Below are 22496 nucleotides of genomic sequence, written 5' to 3' on the forward strand. Positions count from 1 at the left end.
TCTTACTTTCACTTTTCTCTGATTTCCAAATTACTTTCAAAATTTTCTTTTATTACCCTTAAAATTTCATGTATCTATGTGTTGAAAATGATGAAAAAAACTTGAAAAGCTATAACTTTAACGTAAACAAAACAAGTGAGACAATACTAAAAATGTTTTCAATTCTTGCATGTTTTATATGTTGAAGCATAGTGTTTCAATGTAATAGGTTGGGGAGTTGTGGGTGGTATAAATATTGAATGATGTCTAGAATTTTAATTTTGAATGGGGCCAGGGGCTGTCCAAAAGCAAGTGTGGATTGGCTGGTACTACAAACTAATCGTTCAATTAGTCATAATATAAATATCTAGAAATTACCATTTAATAAATTTAATAATTTAATATACCCACATAAGATTTGTTCCATTAATTTCTTCATAAAAACTTAGATTAAAAAGATTCAAACCAACTGAAAATAAAATAAAATTATAATATATAAAAGATCACAAATATTTGTATTCTAGTATCTTAATTATATATTTATTATATCAAATGAAGATTAATCACTAGGACTTCCCACATGGACTTTGTGGATACTGGTGAGAAAGCATACATAATGGCACTGATTTGGAATAGAGTCATCATGAAATAGTTTTCAGGGCAGATTTTAGTGTAGAATTGAGTCCTCCGATTTATTCATATATAATGGACAAAAAGTATTTAACAATATTTTCAGTCAGTGTGTTAAAGAATTATTTTCAAATTAAATTTAAAAGTTAAAAGAAGTTAATATTTTTTTTTTGTTATAGTCAAAGGAGTACTGTCTTTTGTTACTTTTGTCATCAAAACAGCAAAGTAAAGAAAACACACACAGGGAAATACAATATCAACAATACTTTTATATATGTTCGTGACTTCAATGCCTTTTTCGAAAATACTTGTTATGTTAGTTATATACAAAACTCATTAAACAGAGGATAAAACCATACAATTTTACGAAGATAACTATAGTTTTAAATAATAATAAAAAAGGTGGTTTAGAAATTAAGAATATTGATACTTAATAGAATTTATGAAATATGTATTAGAAGATTCTATGGAACTGAAAACGTATCATAATAGTGTTAAAGAATTTAAAATAAGTATTTCATGTTGAAAATACCTTATTAAAATTTTTAGAAATAGGTGTCTTAATTTAAAAATGACAAAAAGAGTCAAATTCGATAAGCCAGTTCACTAATCAAAGTTAAAAATGGTGGACTAGAACAGTCAACTTGGCCGGACAATCTATTATTCACCTTTTTGTAAAAAATAAAAAAATTTAATCTATTTTAGGTAATATTAAATTTTTGATGAAAAAAAAAGGGTCAACCACCCGACTTTTTTTGATGGATAAGAGTTGGTTTAACATTTGCCAACTTTTTGAAATGTGGAAAATGCTTTTATACATAAAAATGGAGTTGAAAGCAAATAGTAAGAAAAGGATGATGAGATTAGTGTCGGAAGTGGTAAGTCAACAGGAGGATCAGAAACACGTGGCACGTGCCTAAGCGCGTGGAGAGAAATTCATAAATAGTCAACTACAGGTCTATTTACAGTCCAAAGTATGCAGTGTGTATTTGTTTATCTAAAATAACTCATTACACAACAAACTTCAAACTGAGGCAATATTAATAAAGTATTCCCTCTTGAGATTCAAATTTTAGTTAAGAAGCATCCAAGCTTCTTCTTTCTTGTATCTCCACTTAAACTTGATTGTCTTATAGTTTCATCGCACGCTTCTTACTTCAATACATCTCAAAATTTGTCTCCTTCCCACACACTCTTATTTTATTCATCTCACAGACTGTTAAGTTTTGAGATCTTCACCGCCGAACCTTCTATTGTCTTTCCCCACTCACAACTTCTTTAACAATATATATATATATATATATATATATATATATATATATACTCCCTAAACTCTCTCTATATTTCTCCACCCTACCTTCTTTTTCTTCAACTACGATCACATGGCTTTCGCTGCTGCCAAACCTTTCTCTAATAATTCTCTAATGCACACTACCAAGCATCCCCCAAAACGTCCCCTTTTGCTCAAGGACTACCTCAGGGACGACCTCGGTTCCTGTTCATCCAACGGTTTTAAATCGTTGCCGCGCCGACGATGCTGCACCACCGTGGGATTCTTCGTTGAGAAAGATCTCCAACTCCAACGCAAAACAAGGAACACACTACCTCGACGTCGACGATCATCCGTGTCGGCTCTGCAGAGAGCTTCCGTGGCCGTAATCAACGCGATAAAATCGCTTCCGACGTCACAAAAGGGTGGTAGAGCGAAGAGAGGTGGCGTTCTCTGTAGAAGCCTCTCGAGGAAGCTGTTGAGTAGAAGCTTCTGGAAAAAAGCAGCAGTGGTGAGGGAAGAGGGAAGCCAACAAGGCGTGCCGCGGAGGAGGACATCTTTCCGGGAACTCATTATGCTGGATCAGGAACATCATAAAGCGACGTCGTTCATTGAGTATACTGCATTAGCTGCCCCGAGTTTCACCACTTCTTCTGGTTGTGGCAGTAACAGTTGGGGAGAGAGTGAATTCACGTTTGCATCTACCGCTGCTTCCTCTGAGAGCTCCAACGAAAACTACCTCCTGCTTGAGACAACCAAAGAGTATACACCACGACGTCACAAGGTAGAAGAAGAAGTGGTAACCAAGGTAAGTACTACTCTAATTTCCAACTTTCGATTCTTTCACTATCCTTTTCTTTAACTTATATATATATATATATATATATATATATATATATATATATATTGTTCATCATTTAGAAAACGAAAAATGTTCAAACTTCAAACTAGTCAGATCCGGGAAGAAAAATACATATCAGCTTTTAATTAATTTGAGTTTATAATGTTCATGTGCATGTGTTCTATATTACTATGATCTTTGATTATTAGTTTTTAATAAATAAGTATAAGTAATATATATTTTTGTCTAAACTGTAATGGAGAATCCGATTCCCTGTACTAAACACAGCTTGTAGCAGTGATTTGCACGTGTAGAGTGGGGATAATTAAACGTTTAATTATTCACGAGAAGATGTGAGGTCTGCGTAAGCGCCTTCCGCGGCGCTGAAACTCACTACGATTTTTTTATTAAAAATTGTGATTAAATGAAAGGTTTAATAGGTCGGCAAGTCCCTATTCGTTTCAATTGGGTCTTTCAATTTTGAAAGGGATCAATTTTGTTCCTAATTTAACAAAATTGAGTCAATAATATCCTTTCCGTTAAATGTAATGGACGACATTAACTTTTTAAACATGTGGTATATTGAAGCATCCTTCAAATAAAACTGTGCAACCTACAAATAAAAGGATGCCTCAACATGCCACATGTTTAAAAAGTTAATGCTGTCCATTACATTTAACGGAAAGGGTATTATTGACTCAATTTTGTTAAAATAGGGACCAAATTGATCACTTTCAAAATTGGAGGACCCAATTGAAACGAATTCACAAATATAAGAACCTCCGAATCTATTAAACCTAAATGAAATAGTAGTATGGAGTAGTTTATTAAATAAAATATTGTTTGAAAGTCCTTAACCGTTGGTTTATTCAGTCCAAATAGGTGATCGTTTGGGAAGTTGGGTTTCACCTAATCTTGTCATTTTCAGGACGGCGGCTAAGGATACACTGCTTTGCTTTTTTAAATTATAAATTTCAGTGCGTTGCGGCACGAGAACTAGTAGGGTTGGGTCTATGCCCTAAGTTTACTCCATTTTGACTTCTCCTTCCAATAATTCACAACTATTTAATACTACTATATATATATATATATATATATATATATCATTATTAAACATTTTAAGTATTTTAAAGTTTAATGATTTTTTTAAAGTAAGAACACTGGTTAACAAGGGTAGTTCATATTCACCATCCAAATATTTTTTGTAACCAAATATTTTGAAAGATTTAAAAACTAAAAGTAAATTAACAATTATTTTATTTCAAAACTAAAAATGAATAAATAAAAATCTTAGAGGGGTAACCTGAGAACAACTTAGTCTTGATCTTAATGGAATTAAGGTATTTGAAAAATAAAACGAACACAACAGCAATTAAATATAAGCTAATTAAAGTATTGTAGTTTATACAGATATCCTTAAAATAAAGCGTTTGTATTTGAAGCATTGTTGAAACTTCTGTCCACATCTCTAAATAATAAATTGATAAAGCATTTGAAGAAAAGTTGAACGTTTTGGGTAAAGTTTGAGTATTTTGATACCACTTCATAAATTTGGTAATAATACTCTATTAAAGTTAAACTCTTGAATGAATCCAACTAAATTATAGTACAGAATTGATTATGTGCCCATCCACTCCTATTGTTAGAATTCCAGCATTAATAAAACTGTCAGTTGTATCTAAAAAAGCTTTGATGATATATCTCTTTCTCTGTAATGAAAACGAGACTGATTAGCGAAATGGATCTTGTGAAACAGGAATACTGGGCAAATGAGAAAGAACAGTTTAGTCCTGTATCGATACTAGATTGTCCATTTGTAGATGAAGAAGAGATTTACAAGTGTCGTTTCAGATCCACTTCCTCTGTTGTTTCCATCACGGAAGGTAATGTCTTTCTTTCGACAAAAAAATGTCATAAACTTCGATGCCATTCTTCCACTGTTTTTGTTTTTTCTTTTCTGACAAATGAATAAAATACAGGAAGGAAACACAAGCATATGCACGAAAGATGCCATTTAGAAAGTGTGGCTTCACCGGAGCCGGTGATTTTAGAGAAAAGGTTTGCGCGGTTAGAGGCGGGGGATGAAACACTCAAGCATTCTACAAAACAACGTTCCCGCGTAGTAGTGCCAGCAGCGCGTACTCGAAATAACTTGCGTCCTGCAAACAATCACGACATTGAGGAGAACGCTCGAAATCTTCTCAACTTCGTTAAAGGATCAAATCCACAGAACACTTTGATACTTAAGGCAGAGAACCTGCTGTTTGATTACTTCAAGAAGAGTGTTGGAGAATGTAAAGAAATTGATCTGTCAAAAAAGCTTCACCTTTGCAAGGTAGCAGAGGATTGGATAAACGGGCGACCCCAAGAACTGTATTTGGATTGGGAAGAACAAGGACGAAGGTCTGTGTATGTTAGGGAGATGGACAGATGTGAAGGGTGGAAAAACTATGATCAAGAAATACAACAATTGGGTGGGGACCTGGCAAACGAAGTCTTGACAATTCTGGTTAATGAGTCAGTGCTTGATCTTATGATACGTGCCAGCCACTGAGATAACATGCTGCCGATTACCTTTTTCCATTGTTTCTTTTTCCTTTTACATCGATTGTATTCGTCTCTTCTCCCTGTCTCGGGGATACGAGACTCTAAATTTTGGAACAATTAGGGAAAATTTTTGCTTTTAGTTACCATGTTTTTCTTCCCCAATATCCTGCGTATATCGCTTTGGCTTCTAGTATTTATTAGGACTTGGGAAAAAAAATTAAATTCATCTTCTCCGAAGAGCTTGCACACATGAGCTCTTATAAACTTAATTACCTATCAACATTTTGAGGACTTGTATTTTTACACAATTCTGAAAAAAAAAACTTTAAAATATAAATGTTGTATAGATTACTTATATGAAACCCATTAATCAACAACGCATTAAGATAAAAGAAAATAGTATTAAGTAAATGTAAAATATTTCGTGTTTTGAGTATGAGATTAACGTTAATGATTTAATTAAATTGTGTGTTTAAAGTCTGAATGTTGTCAAAAATTTTAAGTAATGTATCGAATTGCTAGAAGAGTGTTGCAGAAGATGTTAAAGTCAACTCAACTTTAACGGTTAATAATTAATGTAACAGTAAATTGTAAATTACTTATCTATTTGTAGTCACTAGTTCAATTATAAATAATGACATTTCATCTTTAAGTTAATTAACATTAATGTTAATATGCTAATTCATGACTAAGCAGTATGATTGATGTTGACCGAATTTATTGGTAGTTTGCTAAAGTAATCAAACTATGACTGACCATCCAATCTATGGTTGATAGAATAATGTACATTTTGTATTAAGAATAATAAATTAAAATAATATTCATTACATTTTAATATTTTAGGATACTAATTGTAAAGTTTATATTCTGATTATTGATAAATATATTTTTATTTATATTTATTAGAATATTTTAATTAACTTCATCACATTAAATGTTTTTGACTTGAAAAGTTAAGTAGGTAGAAAATTGTTACAGATTCAAATAAAAGAGTAGAAACCGTATTATAAAATTAGTTATGGACATGTTATATTGATTTCACACATTCGTACAGTTTTAGTCAGTTACTTACCATTTCTTACTCTTAGTTTTGAGATTTTATAAATATTTTCAATACAGAAGAAACTCAAATGATAACAGAACAAGTCAAGTTGGAATGAAAAATTATCTTATGAAGTAAACTAAAAGACCAGGTAAGGCTTGATACGGAAAATAGGCCAACTCAAACTAAAGGGCCTGCAGATATGTCTAAGCCCATAAATCAACTAAAGGTCAGTATGAATGATGGGCTCAGGACAATACTTAAAAATATGTTTTCCTTCAAGAATGTATTTTCTACTTTCCTGAACACATACTTAATACAAACAAAGTCATATTTATTTTGTATTTTTTACTTTATTTAGGTTAAAATGAGTCTAAGTTTTACATTGAAAAAAAATAAAAAATAAAAATAAAAATTTATTATCACCTTAAGATTTTGAGAAGAAGGCAATATCAATTATTTATATGGTTAAACTGAGATTGCATTGATATTGCATCATATAAAGATTAAGATATATTAATCCATTATCTTAATATTATAAATAAGTTTCATTGATATTGTATTTTCCTAATGCATCTCTCCTTGATAAACGTGCACTTTAGTGTTGTTCAAAGATCTAAATGAGTTTTAGGAAGTAAGTTCATACTTCAAGCATTATGGCAATTCATCAATATAATTAATTTACTTGGTAACTAAATATCACTTATTCATAGTTTACTCAGCTGTGCTGTCTTATAACGAGTAATATGTTCCAGAAGTTCGTTTTTCAAAAATGGTCTGGTCTGATATCTAGTACTGTTGTGTGTTGGTGTGCATAGTTATCTACGACAACAATTACAAATGTTTTGGTCAGGTCTATCAGGTTTTGAAGTCATGTTCCCGATTCATTTTGGATGCGTAATCATTTTCAATCGTAATGTGCAACCAGGAAAAAAAAAGTTTGGCATTTTGGAGATCCATAAATTATTAAAAGAATTATCATGGTGAATAAGATACTTGATAATTTAGTTATTGACTAATCCTAATAGTATGGTGTTGTTATTATTCTTGTCATTGTCTTACAGCTAGAGATCTTGCTATTATAAGTGCGTCCATGCAAGAACAAGACAAAGAATCATGTTACTGCTTGACATTCAACAGTGGTACTAAGTCATTTGATTATGTTATAGAGCCAAAAAGCATTGGCCATGTATACATGGGGAGATTTAGCAATGCTGCCAATTGGCTCAAACCAAATGCAAAGGAAGACAAGTTCCCTGTTGCTCTTTTTTTTTTTTTTCATTATTAAAGCATTAAAAAGTATGTTGTAGATTAGAACACTAAATTATTTTCAGAACTTTTCTTGATTAAAGCGCCAAAAATTGTGTTACACTAACTGTATGTTCACTTGAATGGATTTGGGAAAGAGTGATTTAATAGATTTGAGAGGATTTGAAGGTAAATTTTTTGTTGTTTATTTGAGTGGATTTTGGAGGTAAATGAGAGTGAATTTGGAAATAAAGTTTGTGAAAATTAGTATAGAATTTGATTGATGTGACAGATTAAAAAAATTTACTTCCAAATTCACTCTTACTTATCTCCAAAATCCACTCAAATAAAGAACAAAAAGTTTATGTTCAAATTCTCTCAAATTCATTCAATCACTCTCCCTAAATCCATTCAAGTGAATAAAGTGTAAAAGTCGTACTTCAATTTACATCTAAGAATTTGTTTAGCTAAATTACTAATTATCTCTAATCGAAATTCTTATTAAACTAAATTATTAAATTATACCTTATTGGATTGAAATTCTTGACACGTAAAGTCAGCATAAGAAGATTGAAACATAATAATAATTGTTCTTAAATAACGTGTTCATAGATGAGTAAAGCTACTCCTCCACCAACTCCAAATCTAATACATATTTGTTTATATTTTGGATATGCAAAACGAATTCCAATAAACATCAACTCTACCAAATTACCTAAGTGAGTAAAAACATGTCTTCATCAAATGTTGTAAGTGAATCCCACCTGTTTCAAAATGAATTTTTTATCATGTCATTTTCCAAACCAAACTCAACAAAAACAGGTTTTAACCTTACAAGTACATGAGTCATTTTATAAAGGGCATTGAATCGCCGCAAAAATAAGATATGGTATTATTGTGCAATTAATTTCAGTAGCCCTTGCTGGCATCTCCAACCGTATTCATTTGTGTCCATTAAAGAATTTATTGTTTCTTTGTATAGAAATTATGTGAAAGCTCCTTTATTGAAGAAACTGAAAATTGAATCTCGTGAATACCATGAGTTCATCCCCACAGAAGGAATTGGTGAGATGTGGACCAAGTATTTCCATAAAAGCTGTCCTCAATTTATGTTTTGCTACGCCTCCAAATCCTCTTATAAAATATTATTTTATTCATTTTTATCTATAAATATATTTTAATCATTTGCTATTTATAATTGAATTTTTAAAAAGTAAAGCAGTTTAATTTAATAACAAGACTTTTATCTTAATTTACGATCAATGTTAGAAAATTGGGTTTGCGAATAATCGAGTATCGTTGTTTCAATTGATTCAAAAGAAAGAATTGTAACTTTAAATATAATGTCTGCATTACGTACTTTCCAATGCTTTAAAATATTTACATACATCACTAATTCCCTGTTATTTTGTCATTATAACGTAATAAAAGTCGTTAAATGAAGTCTTGCTGTAATGACCGTAACCAATATTAAATTAAACTTGGGATCTACTAAATAATGATTCGAATTTAAGTTTTATAGAAAATAAATTCAATATATATATATATATATATATATATATATATATATATATATATATATATATATATATAAGTTAGTCTGATCAATTAAATTTTTTTAATGAAAGCTAATCATCAATAAAGTCAACTCTTTTAGTGTGTTGAATAATTTTTTTTAATGGATGATTTTGAATTAATCGTTCTCAAATTCAAATCCTATTTGTCAATATCGATCAGTGATATATGTTAAAAAACTTCTGATATTAAAGTTAACTTGGTTCAAATTATAAGGATACATAATGTGTAATTTATCTTCTTATCTCGAATTACTATTTATGGACTTTATAATGAATATTTTATTAAAATTGATCTAATTATTATTTAAACATAACTAATTGTGATTTAGTCTTTAAATAAGATAATATTAGAATTTGTTTATTTTGCTTAATTGCTTTGTGTTTGTAATGTTTCAATCGTTTAGTTTGATTCACATCTAATGGTCTTTCAGTTAATAATTAACCTTGTATATTGCACATCAACAAATATTTTATATTTATAATATATTAATAATAAAAAAGTACAATTGTGATATATTTATAATTAAAATGAATTAGAAACTTAAATACACTACCTGTATTAGTAAAATATTCAATTTTATTTTTATTACTAGGATTTCATCATGGTAGATGAAATATCATCTGGATAGGACACATATCATGTATGTATTGTAATAATATGATATTTTATGTATTGTATCGTCATTTAAAGAGAGAAAAAAACTGTAATTATAAGAGTTATATGAAAAAAATATATTACGAGAATCATTAACATAATTAATACAAAACTATTTTATAAATAAATATTTATAATTTATATGATATTTTTGAAATATTATGTTATTTATACACAAAAATATATTATTATAAATTTTTAAAATCTATAACTTAATTCATATTGAAGAAGAGTGTTAGTATTAGTCAAATTCATTTATAGTTTGTTCAGATAGAAAATTTTGGAATATAATTCAATTTTATATAAATTTTGAGTTTTTTTAATTAAATATGTCGTCAAGTAATGAATTTTAAAAATAATTTAATTAGAAATATGATCATTTCAAAATTTATCTAAAAGTGATAATTTGAAAATTTCCATATATATTTTTTTATTTGGTTATTGTTAGGATATATTTTACAGAGATATTGTTAACTTTGTTCAGACTAATATATCTTCAACCTGGTAAAAGTAAGAAGTCATAAGTTGAACATCATTAATATCAATAAGGTCTTTTTTATACTAAAATCGATCATGATTATGTTAAGATCAATTTTTCTTTGATATAGATTAAAGTTATTTTGTGACGAACATTAATCACAACAAATACAAATTTAATTGCATGTGAAGTTACTAAAAACATATTTAATATTTTTTTGTCAGTTAAATGTTTTAATAAATTTTGGTTTAAAAGATAGCTTTAACTAGTGTTAATATAAAAGTATTGCCACACTATCCAGCACACATTTTACCTTGTTTTATTTAATTTTCTTTCTGCACTTTTTTTTTTTTGTATTTCGTACAACAAAAAAAGTGTGGAAACTAAAAGAAAGTGATAAGCATGAAAGAAGTAGAAGATGAAGGGACAGTGGCAGTTATTAGGTGCAATAAAAAAGGCCAACTGTCTTCCCATAAATCGTGTGTTTGCTGTAGAGTTTTGGATTGGTGGCAACCACTACTATATATTTGCAAGCCGAGGACATGGGAAGCTAATTTTGAATGATGCCTCTTCAAATTCTCTGCATTTTCTTCACTATTTATTTATCACGTCCCCACACATATGACTAATTCGAATTAATCTCAGTTTTCCGCGACCAAAACAGCTAGTAATCTTTATATTGCTCAAATATGGCCGTCATGATCGTTGAGATTATTCCACTTTCAACTCTATAAATACCATTTAATAACCTCACTTCATTACTTCATTACTTCATCACTTCACTTCAACTTCTTCTGCCTCACAACTCTGCAATGGCTCTTTGCTGCTCCACCTTCTTTTTTGCTGCTCTTTCTTCGATTCTTTTCTCAGCTCCACTCCGTGCTTCCCAAAAAGGTCATTCTTCTTTTTCTTGTCTTATTCAAATGTATTATCATATACTTGTGTAGATCGGTCAAATTTTGCAGGGTTTTACTCCAAATGAACTGCATCTGTGCTGATAAACTTTTTATCAGGACACAGTCAAAAGTAAAACACTCATCTTCATGCTTGAGAGTTAATGGTTTAACATCTATGTTAGCTTTTTAGGTTGAGTATCAAGACAATTTAAAAGTATAATTTTTTTTTGTTTGAAAGTATGATTAATAGATTTCACTGTGATTTCTAATGCATTACGCACATGATTTTTAGGACACATGTGTTAGAAGTAATTACTGACAATATTAAAACATGATTTTGGTTCCTTATAACCATTAGCTAAACCTTTTGATAGGCAAAGCTATATAATATCTGTGGCATTGTGCGGAGTGTGGGACACTTTCTGTTAATTGGGTAGCTTCTGATGAAAACCGAACCAAACAAAACAAGAAAGCGATTCACTCAAACTGGACCGAACTAGAAAATGGTTCTTCAACCGAATTGACCTATTTTTTAGTTTATTTATACAGTTGAAAATGATTCGAAAGTTTGAACTCTTGGGTTGAGTTTGGTTTGTAAAATTACGGTTAGGTTGAATGAGGAAGATTAATCAAACTAGAAAATATTTCTTTCCAAACTGAAGCTTGTTTAACAGGGTAATCTGGTAAGAATGGATAGGGTAGAATTTGGTTTGTGACTCAGTTTTGATACATTTTGTCATTAATTAATACGAAAGTATAGAGCCAGAATAGAATTTCACCACATCAGTGGTGTGTCCTTGCTAACCTGTTAAGGAAGTGTAATAATTGCAAGAAGGAGAAAATAAAGGTAAATTCTCTCAACTAACCACCACATGTCTACTCATTAGCTAAGTAGGACCATCAAACATAGGTAAACCAAACACTCTTCTCTCAACTAACAAAACTCAACTCAGTTTGCAGTTCTTTCAATCTCTTGAATAACGAACTAGATGCTCATTCATTTTGGTCCACTCAAATAAATGAGACAGAAGAAAATGGAACACAATGCTCCATTTTGTTCTGTTTCATCTCCTAATGGAAAAGTCTTGAGCCATTCTTCTTAGATATTATCAGTCTTGGGTAGGAGATTCCCTTAATTTTGGTAAAACAAATACTTTTTTTAACCAACTATTTCAACATTTCAAGAGAATTAATTTCCGATTACTAACTGTCAAATACCTTTAATATGTAAAGAAAGTATGCATTCATAGTTAACTTTTAACTACTGTTTAAGCATTAATTATGCGAGTTATAAACGAGTATATTAAAATTACCAATCAACAACAGAATATGTAAAATGTCTATGCATCTTTTATTTGGGGAAGGGGGTATAACAAACTTTAAAGAAAAGTTATCTATTCGTGTGAAAGATGTCCTAATTAAATAGGGCAGTTGAAGAATGCCCTTGAGCTTTGGGGTACTCAGCCTCTGAGATTGATTTTGATTTTCAAATGCCAGCAATATTGTGACCCATGTTTTTCTTTATTTGTTGTCCTTTTAATGCGGTGATAGAAAATGACGAGAAAAAACAGGGGAAACATTTTGCATTGTCACAGCTCGATGAGAACGAAAGTGATGAAAAGGAAACTTCAACTAAGTCTTTCCTTCACATTAATTAATCATCAATTTGGTCCACACATTGGAACTCTCTAACTCTAATTACATTTATAATGCTACAGTAATTAAGTCAGGGAGGTGATACTTAAAAAAAAAAACATTCACTTGATGATTGTTATATTCATTTTTTTTTTATTTATTATTTGAAAATACTAATATATATTATCATGTTATTAAAATGAGTGGTAAAGTAGTTGCTTTATCTTTTTAGGTTTTGAAATTATCATTTTTGTTAAGTTAATTCGCCTTCTTTATTACGAATAAAAAATCCATGATGGCATACTCCTGTCATTACTTTAAAGCTAAATATATTTGATCTTTGAACTTGTAATTAGAATGTATTTCTAATAATAAATTTCACATTAAAATTGTGTGTTCTAATTGGTTTTATAGTTCATTTGATTGATTTATAACACACACACATACATACATATATATATATATATATATATATATATATATATATATATATATATATATATATATATATATATAATATGTAAGTATACTAAGATTAGATTTTAAATAATATATATTTATTAGGTATTAACAAATTCTGAACATGCATTATTTCAAAATATTATAAATTATTTATTTCAATTCTTGACATTTAATATGAAATCTTAACAAAATGGATTGATCGGGGAAAATTTTCTATTTGACACTTCTTATCTTAATGTAAAAACTATCCAAATTTAATCAAGTTACATATAATTCAATATTATTTAATGTTATTATTTAAATGGGAGTTTTATCCTTCATAATATTATTTAAGAATAGTTTAGAAAAAAATGATATAAAATAAAAATTAAATTAACTTAATTAATATTATTTATTAAAACTGTATATTTTGTTTATATTTAGCTATGCAACTAATTAATCATGTGACAATGCTTATATATATACCAAATTCGGTAACATTTATCTACACCATCCATTTACTTCACTTAGACAAACATTAAGTACTTTCCCGAGTGCACAGTACTAGCTAGCTAAGAAAGGGAAAACACTGTTAGTGACAGTTAGATTGTTTGGTTCTTCTCATCATTCATCATTCTTTCCATTTTCAAAACCTTAGAAAGGGAAAACACTGCTAGTGCGATTCAGATTTCTTGGGAAATCTAACGAAGAGGTGTTGGTGATACGAATTTACAGTTTCCAACTACACATTTATGCGCAATGCAACGGCGGCACCAGACATCTCATACTACGACTACATCGTAATTGGCGGCGGCACGGCAGGTTGTCCTCTTGCTGCGACACTGTCCCAGAATTACAGCGTGTTGCTCCTTGAACGCGGTGGCTCACCCTACGGGAACCCCAACATCACCAACTTAGCAGCCTTCGGTGCTGCCCTCTCCGACACCTCCCCCACCTCTCCCGCTCAGCGTTTCATCTCCGAAGACGGCGTCATCAACTCAAGAGCCCGCGTCCTCGGCGGCGGAAGCTGCTTGAACGCTGGCTTTTACACTCGCGCCAGCCCTCAATATGCAAGGTAGAGGCAATACGCAACCTCATTGTTTTGTTATCGTTGATATTATATATGATAAGGATTATCGATTGTTTGTTTATGGGTAGGGAAGCGGGGTGGGATGGAAGGGCTGTGAATGAGTCGTACGAATGGGTGGAGAAGGTAGTTGCGTTTGAGCCAGAAGTGAAGCAGTGGCAGTCAGCTGTTCGGGAAGGGCTGCTTGAGATAGGTGTTGTGCCTAATAATGGCTTCAGTTATGATCACATTGGTGGGACTAAGGTAGGAGGCACCATCTTTGACCACCAAGGCTTCAGACACACCGCTGCTGATCTTTTGCAGTATGCCAACCCCTCTGCAATTACCCTCCTTCTCCATGCCACCGTCCACAGGATCCTCTTTAGAGTCAAAGGTCCCTTCCACGTCTTCATTTCCTTTTTCTCCACCCATTAATACTCACCAATTTAACTCATTGCAGATGGATCTAAACCAATGGCGCATGGAGTTGTGTTCAGAGATTCATTGGGTCGTAAACACAAGGCGTACCTGAATCGTCATCCCAAGAGCGAGATCATTGTTTCGGCTGGTGCGCTTGGAAGCCCACAACTTCTTATGTTGAGTGGAGTTGGGCCCAGACAACACCTTCGGGCCCATAACATCAGTGTAACATTGGACCAGCCTTTGGTGGGTCAGGGAATGTCAGATAACCCCATGAACGCCATCTTCGTCCCATCCCCTCAACCGGTGGAGATATCTCTCATTGAGGTGGTGGGCATTACAAGTTTTGGCAGTTACATTGAAGCTGCCAGTGGTGAAAACTTCGCCGGTGGTTCCCCTACGGACTACGGAATGTTCTCCCCTAAGGTACTCCCATTATATACTTCTTAGTGTAACCACGAATAACTTACATTAAACAACTATATTATATGAAAATTAATCAGAATAACCCGATCATATTAAATTATAGGGTGAAATTTGTAATAATTATTAAAAAAATTACGTATAAAATAATTGATGGAGTGGATGATGCAGTTGACATATTGAAGTTAAAGTCAAATTTAATAATGAAATAGATTTTTTGAGAAGATAAAAAGGATAAGTTGGTTGACGCAGATTGGTCAACTGTCGAGGGTGCCGCCAAAAGAAAGGACCCCAGAGGCCATTGCTAAGGCAACAGAAGCGATGCAGGGTCTGGACCAAGCAGCCTTCAGAGGAGGGTTCATCCTGGAGAAGATAATGGGTCCGATTTCAAGCGGGCATTTGGAGCTCCGAACCCGCGATCCAAATGAAAACCCGTCGGTGACCTTCAACTACTTCCAGGATCCCCTGGACTTGGAGAGATGCGTGCAGGGCCTTAGCACGGTGGAGAAGATAATCGAATCCAAGGCATTCGCTTCCTTCAGATACCCCAACATGCCACTCGCCATGCTTTTGAACATGACTGCAAATTCCCCCGTTAACTTGCTGCCCAAACACACCAACTCCTCCCTCTCTCTCCAACAGTTCTGCAGAGACACGGTGATGACCATTTGGCACTACCACGGAGGCTGCCAAGTTGGAAAAGTCGTCGACAGGGACTACAAGGTTCTTGGTGTCGATGCACTTCGCGTTATCGACGGTTCCACCTTTAACTACTCTCCTGGGACTAATCCTCAGGCCACTGTTATGATGCTTGGCAGGTACATGGGAGTTAAAATACTCACTCAGAGACTTCGTGCCACTGCTGCGGATCAAACACAACAATAAATTGTATAGTTTTTTCTTTGATTTCATCTTTTCATCAACGTTGCTTCTGAGGCAGCCCAGCAATGAGAAAAATAAGAAATCGTCATTATTCTTGTAGTTGATGAACACATAGAAGTTAATTAAGCTAGGCAGGGAGAACATTTCTTCTCGTATATTTTTATTACACGATGGATGTTATTTCTTGCAACATCTTCAGTATTTTTTTTTTTACGTTTTCAATTAAAAAAATCATAATTTATTCTCAATTCAGCACTCATTTTTATAATACCATTAACTTTATATATTTTATCAAGTGAATCTTTAATTTTAATTTAAGAAAAATATAAAACACGTAAGTTGTTAGTTCAATTTGTCTTTTCCTTTTTTTTTTACAATTCCAAACAATACTAATTCCAAAGGGGAAGGTTCGACAGATTGGCGTGGTATTAATAGACGGGCTATTGAGGAACTCAAGATTTTAGCAATATATCACCAATAATTTAACTAGTAAAAGAACAATTGATATATATTCTCAAAGAATTCAAAGATTAAAAAAGGCTGCACATTCTATGGTACATAAGGAAGTGGAATGAGCTTTTAGTATTTAAAAATATCAGTAAAATCTGTATAGTGAAATTTACTAAATAAAATAGGATCCTGATACGTGAAAATCTTTATACAAATTATATACATTTATATTTTTTAATCTGAATATAATATTTTATTATTAGAAGTGGTCTTTGGATAAAATATAAGAGATATAATAGTGTACGCCTCTGCAATACTCTCGAGACACTACAAACGTAAACCTTTGAAACTGCTATCGTAGGTTTGAAGAATGAGTCACTTGAAATTGAAAGCACTGAAAAAAAAAAGAAGGAAAATAATGAGAAGAATATAACATGGGATATTCCATATAAGGGCAGAGATATTAATATTGTTGCCAGTTTTTTATACGTTAAAGTAAGAAAGCATCTACCAATTGACAACACCTCCAACAGTGAACCCTTTCCACGTTATTCCTAAAATCCTTCTCCAGAGGCAAACATGGCTGGAAGGATAGAGAATTCTGGAAAAAGAAAGCGATCTAATAAGAATCTGTAAACATTGGAGAAAGAATTTGAGGTTGTTTTTGAGAGACAAGATTTCCATGCTTTGCATGGAATGCGTAGAAAGCAGGCACTGGCATATGCTTCAGCATATGCTTCTTCTTCAGGTCACTATAAATATGCCTCAAGAGCTGTCTCACTTAGTATAAAAAAAAACACAAACAAGACAAGAGAAGAGAAATTCTTATTCATTCGGGACGTAAAGTTTGAGATAAGCGAAGCAGTTACAGGGCATCTCTTCTTTGGCACATACTCGAGTCTCCCAACAACAACCTAATCGGTTTGTGTGTGCGGTTTCTGTTCTCGACGCGCCAAAGGAGAGTTGCCCTGCAACTCATTCTTGCTTAGCACAACATCGCAGCAGCACCATCTTCTTCGTGTGATCAAAGGGTATTGTCATTCCTCTTAAACCATAAATATATAGAACCTTGTTTCAATTTCAAGTTCTCCATGAATTATGAGAAAGAAAAAGACATTAGTTTGACCGAGTGTGGCAGTTCAGATTTCAGAGACTAAAGTAAAACCGTGCTGCACTCGCTGTTTATGAAATACTCCATTTGGAACAAACTCTATGTGCCGATAGTTCTTGAAAAAGTAACTGAAATAATTGATTAATATCCTTATTATATCTGATTTATGCTATCAGTTACCATTTCAACCTGGTTAATTTCTGTTTACTAGTTATTGATCTCTACAAATTCAATGATCGGAACATCACACACCTCATGCTGATATTTTTTCATAAATACCCAACAAATAATAGGTAAATAATCATACAGATCTTTTCGGATGGAGTAGATAGCGGGTAAGTAGTACTCCAGTTATCATCCCTAAAAACAACAAACCTTTTATACAAACATAATTTCTCAAGTACTTCTCTCTTTGATAAATTTGTAAGATATTTTCATAAAGAATCCAATGCTTAAGTAAAATAAAAATCATTCTTAAGCTAAAAGATAATTTAATCGCGATCAGGTTTTCACATTTTTTTTATGTGGAAAAGTTCTAATTTACATTTGATCTAAATGAGTGAAAGACATACAAGGAATTCGAATGAGAATGAGAAAAAGAGATGTTACTGGATTTAAAAGAAAAAGAGGATACCTTGCTTGATTCACAAAAGAAAAATAAATAAATTTACTAAAATACTAAGAAGAATCAAATATTAAAGATATAGTTGTTAGAAGTGGCCTCTAAGACTAACTCAACCCCACAAAACCGGCTTGTAGAGTGAGGTTTGCACCACTTATAAACTATGAATTGACCTTATCTCTAGTCGATGTGAGACTTCCAACACACACCCCTCACGCCGAGGTATATACATCTCGAGCGTGGGATTAGATATTTTTAATGGATGGTCCGATAGCGGCCCGATAGTAGGTGGAACAATATGCCTAGCAAACAACAAATATCACTAGGATAAGCTCTAACCATGGTTCTAATACCATGTTAGAAGTGGACTTTAAGCCTAACTCAACCCCACAAAATCGGCTTGTAAAGTGAAGTTTGCACCCACTTATAAACTATGAATTGTTCAAGCATTGTTGTATTCAATTATTGGAAGAAACTATATTTATTAAGCTTTATTTCACAATTTAATCAAATTAATTTGTGACGATACTTTGGGATATATATATATATATATATATATATATATATATATATATATATATATATATATATATATATATATATATATATATATATATAAACAGTATTTTCATCTAATATTTTTATGAGTAATTAGCGAATAAAAGAATGAAAAGATAATGAACTGCACGAGAAATACAAAAGATTAACAATAAAAACACACTAAAAAAATGAACCGTGAGTAAAAAATTAATCTTTTATAAGATCATTTTTCTTTTCTTTTCTTTTCTTCAAACCAGGCACCTTTATCTATTTTGTTTTACTCTCTTTCAACTTTATTCAATTCAACCGAAAATTTCGTTTACTCTATTTCATTTCATTTTCTAATTCACTTCTCTCCTCGTATTATACTTCTCTCAACCAAAAACTTAGTTTATTTATTTAGTAAAGAAAGATTTCAAGATTTCTCAGCCAACTAATTTTGGAAGTAACTCAAAACTGAATGGAAATAGATTTTAAAATGCCGCGTTCTTTCCTTCAAAAATTTGAATTACGCAAAAATATATAAATATCTTTCCTCTCTTCTCTTTACTCATTCCCAATTTCTTATTATGTTAGAATTTTAATAGTACAAAAGTTGTAATATGTTATTACCAGAGTGTGAACTTCATACATTGTGTTAGAATGTATTGGATTAGATAATCTTAACGTATCTTCTTGAATGTTGAAATGTATGTCAGTAAGAATGTTGGATAACAAGTATGAATTTCACAATATCTTTACTAATGAAATACATGATGACTTTCGAACTCTATCTCATTTGTGTGATTAAATAAACAATATCACCACATGTTATCCATTAATGATTATTAAAAGCTATAATAAAACTATCAAGATTTAGTTATGGATCCTTGTTGGCCATATCACTTAACATATTTGGACTTGATATATATATATATATATATATATATATATAAAAGTTCTCTAGTATCAGAAGTTTGATTTAATATAATGAATGCTAGTGATTGTTCTTGTGGTCAGGCTTCGCCAACTTGCAAAGTTTACATGATGATTGGCTATTCAACTAAGCTTATATATTATTTTACCATTAAGTCGAGCTTGCAGGTGCATTTGTCATTCGGTCGAGCTCATATGTCGTTTGGTCATTCAATCAAGCTTGCATGTAAATTAGTCATTTGGTCGAGCTTACTTGGAAATGAGCCATTTGGTTGAGCTCATATATTGTTTGACCATTCAATCGAGCTTGCATAATTGGTCATCCGGCCAAGCTTACCTGTAAATGGGCCATTCGACCGAGCTCGTGTGTCGTTTGGCCATTCTATCGAGCTTGCTTGTAAATAGGTCACTCAACCAAGTTCATTTGAAAGCCACTATGCAAGAATAATTATTCTGTCTTATTTTGTAGACTTTAAGAAGGCTTTATGCTAGGCTCTCGACCTGGGTAGACTCAATTAGGTGTTGCCGACTTTAGGCGAATTTTATTGGTGTTATCGGTTTTGGTAGATCTTGTTGCTTATTTTTGGCTAAACTGATGATGACTTTTAACTTGCTTTTATACTATATTTTTATATCATTACTTCACTTCAAGCACCCACTTCAAGTATTTATGACATCATTCTTAATCTTTTTCGCATTTGTCCTCACTTTTATTATCCTCTCTTGAAATCGCCTAAGTAGAAAAAAATGAAAGTGGCCAAGGTGAAGATCAAGGTGGTCGGTCGAGCTGGCTTGTGTTCAAAGGTCGACTAGAAGCCGACGAGTGAAAATCTAGAGGTGTCACAACTAAAAGGAATCGAGGCAAAATTCAAGAATATTTAAGTGAAGGCAACTAAGGTGACAATCGAGATGGATGGTCTGGTTGGCTTGTGTACGGAGGTCGGCCAAAAAGTTGATGAACAAAAACTAGGGTTGGCATAAAGCTCCATCTGTTTTGGTAAGCTAACTTCTGAATTCTACAAAACAAAGGACGAAGGTAGGCTTTGATGTCCAAAAGACCAACAAGTGTTGGTCTCTTCAAGAGGAGGTGATCTATCTAAATGAAAAGGTTATTGACTTTGAGGTCAATGTTGTTCCAGATTAAGAGAATATCAATTTTATAACTCTTGTACTTAGATATTGTAATGTCGAGAGTTGCTCTTGCTTTTGTACTTGGATATTGGAATTCCAAGTTTCTCTTGTACTCGGTCTCATGCTTTATTTCAAATGGAATAACTCAATGTTTCTTTTGCTATTTTGTTTTATTAACTTGATGACTTGTGTCACTTGGAAAGCTTTATGTTGGGCGAGCTTCTCAACCAAGCATATTCTCTGCTCGAGCTTTAAATCACTTCTTTAGTATGTAAGATATTGTACTATGGTGTTCGCATTTAATTGTTAATCTTATCCTATTGTCATTCTCTAGCAAGATGCCACTTAGAGAGAAAGACAAATAAAAAATAGGTTATGAGCCTTGTTATGTTAATCATAAAAGAAGAATGAAAGAATAAAATGTGAATATTAGTTGTAAAGATGTTTATATATTATTAAGACTCAAGCGTGGAGCCGTTGAGTTCATTATATTGCCAGTTAGATGCATGATGTATAAGTCATGCACGAGTGTGCTTTGGTAGTAAATGATTCCTCTATGTTGAGAATACTCTTTTCATAACTATCCTCGAGCTTTTAAGTCTCAATTTTGGTTGGTTGTCTTCACTTGCCATCGCTACCTTGAGCTACTAAAGCTTGGTGAAAACTTTACCTTTGGATCATGAAGGTGGTTGTTAGGGACACAATGTTTTCTCTCGTGAGGGAAATGAGCTTCCTTAGTCATGGTAGATCTGAAACATTTGGAAGATCTCATACAACAATCTAGTCTTGACCAGCAGGTGTCAAGAACTTTTTTAGATGATTTAATTTTTTTTCTGAAAATCTTTTTCTTAGTCGAACTTCTTTCCAACTAATAAGTTTCTCAAACTAGTTTCTTTATTACGTTGTATATTGTTAGGACCAATAAATCACTTATCCTTCAAAAATCTTTCCGTGTCAAGTTTCTTCTAAGCAAACAAAACTAATTTTTGGTTGGTTTATCAATTTGATATTTTGAAACGAGATATATAACTTTTTGGTATATTGTGTTAAAAGGTGGTATTAGAGAGTTTTCAATTACTTATATTTTTTATATAATTGTGAGATAACCTAGTCAGTGCGTTACAATGTAACATCCAAACTACAATACAAAAAATAACTAAATCAACTGCATCATTTGTAATTTACATCTTTCTTCACACTTATACTAACATTATAAGTTGTCGTATCAACAATTTTTACTACATTATAAGTTTAAAAATATCTTTTAAATTAAAAGAAAACGTATTATTATATTAACCAGTAGTGAATTTTACAATTATAAAGTTATGTTTTTTAATATTTTGAAAAATAATGTCTTTCCATTTTTAAAATATAATTAAATTTGCAGATAAATTTTGTTGGACAAATTTTTTAAAGGCAAATCGAGTTTTATTTATGGAAAATGAATAAAAATAAATTAATTATAATACATGTAGTCAAAGTGGCGGGTCCAAGCACAAAATGGTACATTCATAAAAAGAACGACGTCGGTGCTCATCCATTGATTCTACTTGTTGACTGCCACAAAAAAGGGACAAGATAATCCACTGCTTCACATGTTCTTGTGGAAAAGATAATCTACTGTGCCACGTGATACCATGCTTTTTTTTACCAATATTTATCAAATTATACTTTTAATAATATTTTTTTTGACAATA

At 31.9% G+C, this 22496-nt stretch overlaps 2 protein-coding genes across 2 annotated transcripts; both read left to right on the plus strand.

The window, feature by feature from the left end:
* The first annotated feature begins 1961 nt into the window (after nucleotides 1-1961).
* On the plus strand, nucleotides 1962-5406 carry LOC108329219 (uncharacterized). Its single transcript, XM_052870989.1, has 3 exons — nucleotides 1962-2687; nucleotides 4477-4603; nucleotides 4700-5406. Exons 1-3 carry the CDS (start codon nucleotides 1992-1994, stop codon nucleotides 5272-5274), a joined length of 1398 nt encoding a protein of 465 aa, XP_052726949.1. The 5' UTR covers nucleotides 1962-1991; the 3' UTR covers nucleotides 5275-5406.
* A 5417-nt stretch (nucleotides 5407-10823) lies between these two features.
* LOC108338433 (protein HOTHEAD) lies at nucleotides 10824-16198 on the plus strand. The gene is made up of 5 exons (XM_017575725.2): nucleotides 10824-11161; nucleotides 13975-14314; nucleotides 14398-14699; nucleotides 14766-15151; nucleotides 15401-16198. Exons 1-5 carry the CDS (start codon nucleotides 11080-11082, stop codon nucleotides 16031-16033), a joined length of 1743 nt encoding a protein of 580 aa, XP_017431214.1. The 5' UTR covers nucleotides 10824-11079; the 3' UTR covers nucleotides 16034-16198.
* Nucleotides 16199-22496: the final 6298 nt, after the last annotated feature.

Source organism: Vigna angularis, chromosome 1 (genome assembly GCF_016808095.1).
Source record: "Vigna angularis cultivar LongXiaoDou No.4 chromosome 1, ASM1680809v1, whole genome shotgun sequence".
Taxonomy (NCBI): domain Eukaryota; kingdom Viridiplantae; phylum Streptophyta; class Magnoliopsida; order Fabales; family Fabaceae; genus Vigna; species Vigna angularis.

Coding starts and splice junctions, on each gene's coding strand:
- LOC108338433 (XM_017575725.2), top strand. CDS start 11,080: ATGGCTCTTTGCTGCTCCACCTTCTTTTTTGCTGCTCTTTCTTCGATT. Junction 11,162..13,974: donor ACTCCGTGCTTCCCAAAAAG/GTCATTCTTCTT, acceptor ACGAATTTACAG/TTTCCAACTACACATTTATG. Junction 15,152..15,400: donor ACGGAATGTTCTCCCCTAAG/GTACTCCCATTA, acceptor TGGTTGACGCAG/ATTGGTCAACTGTCGAGGGT.
- LOC108329219 (XM_052870989.1), top strand. CDS start 1,992: ATGGCTTTCGCTGCTGCCAAACCTTTCTCTAATAATTCTCTAATGCAC. Junction 2,688..4,476: donor AAGAAGAAGTGGTAACCAAG/GTAAGTACTACT, acceptor CTTGTGAAACAG/GAATACTGGGCAAATGAGAA. Junction 4,604..4,699: donor TGTTGTTTCCATCACGGAAG/GTAATGTCTTTC, acceptor AATAAAATACAG/GAAGGAAACACAAGCATATG.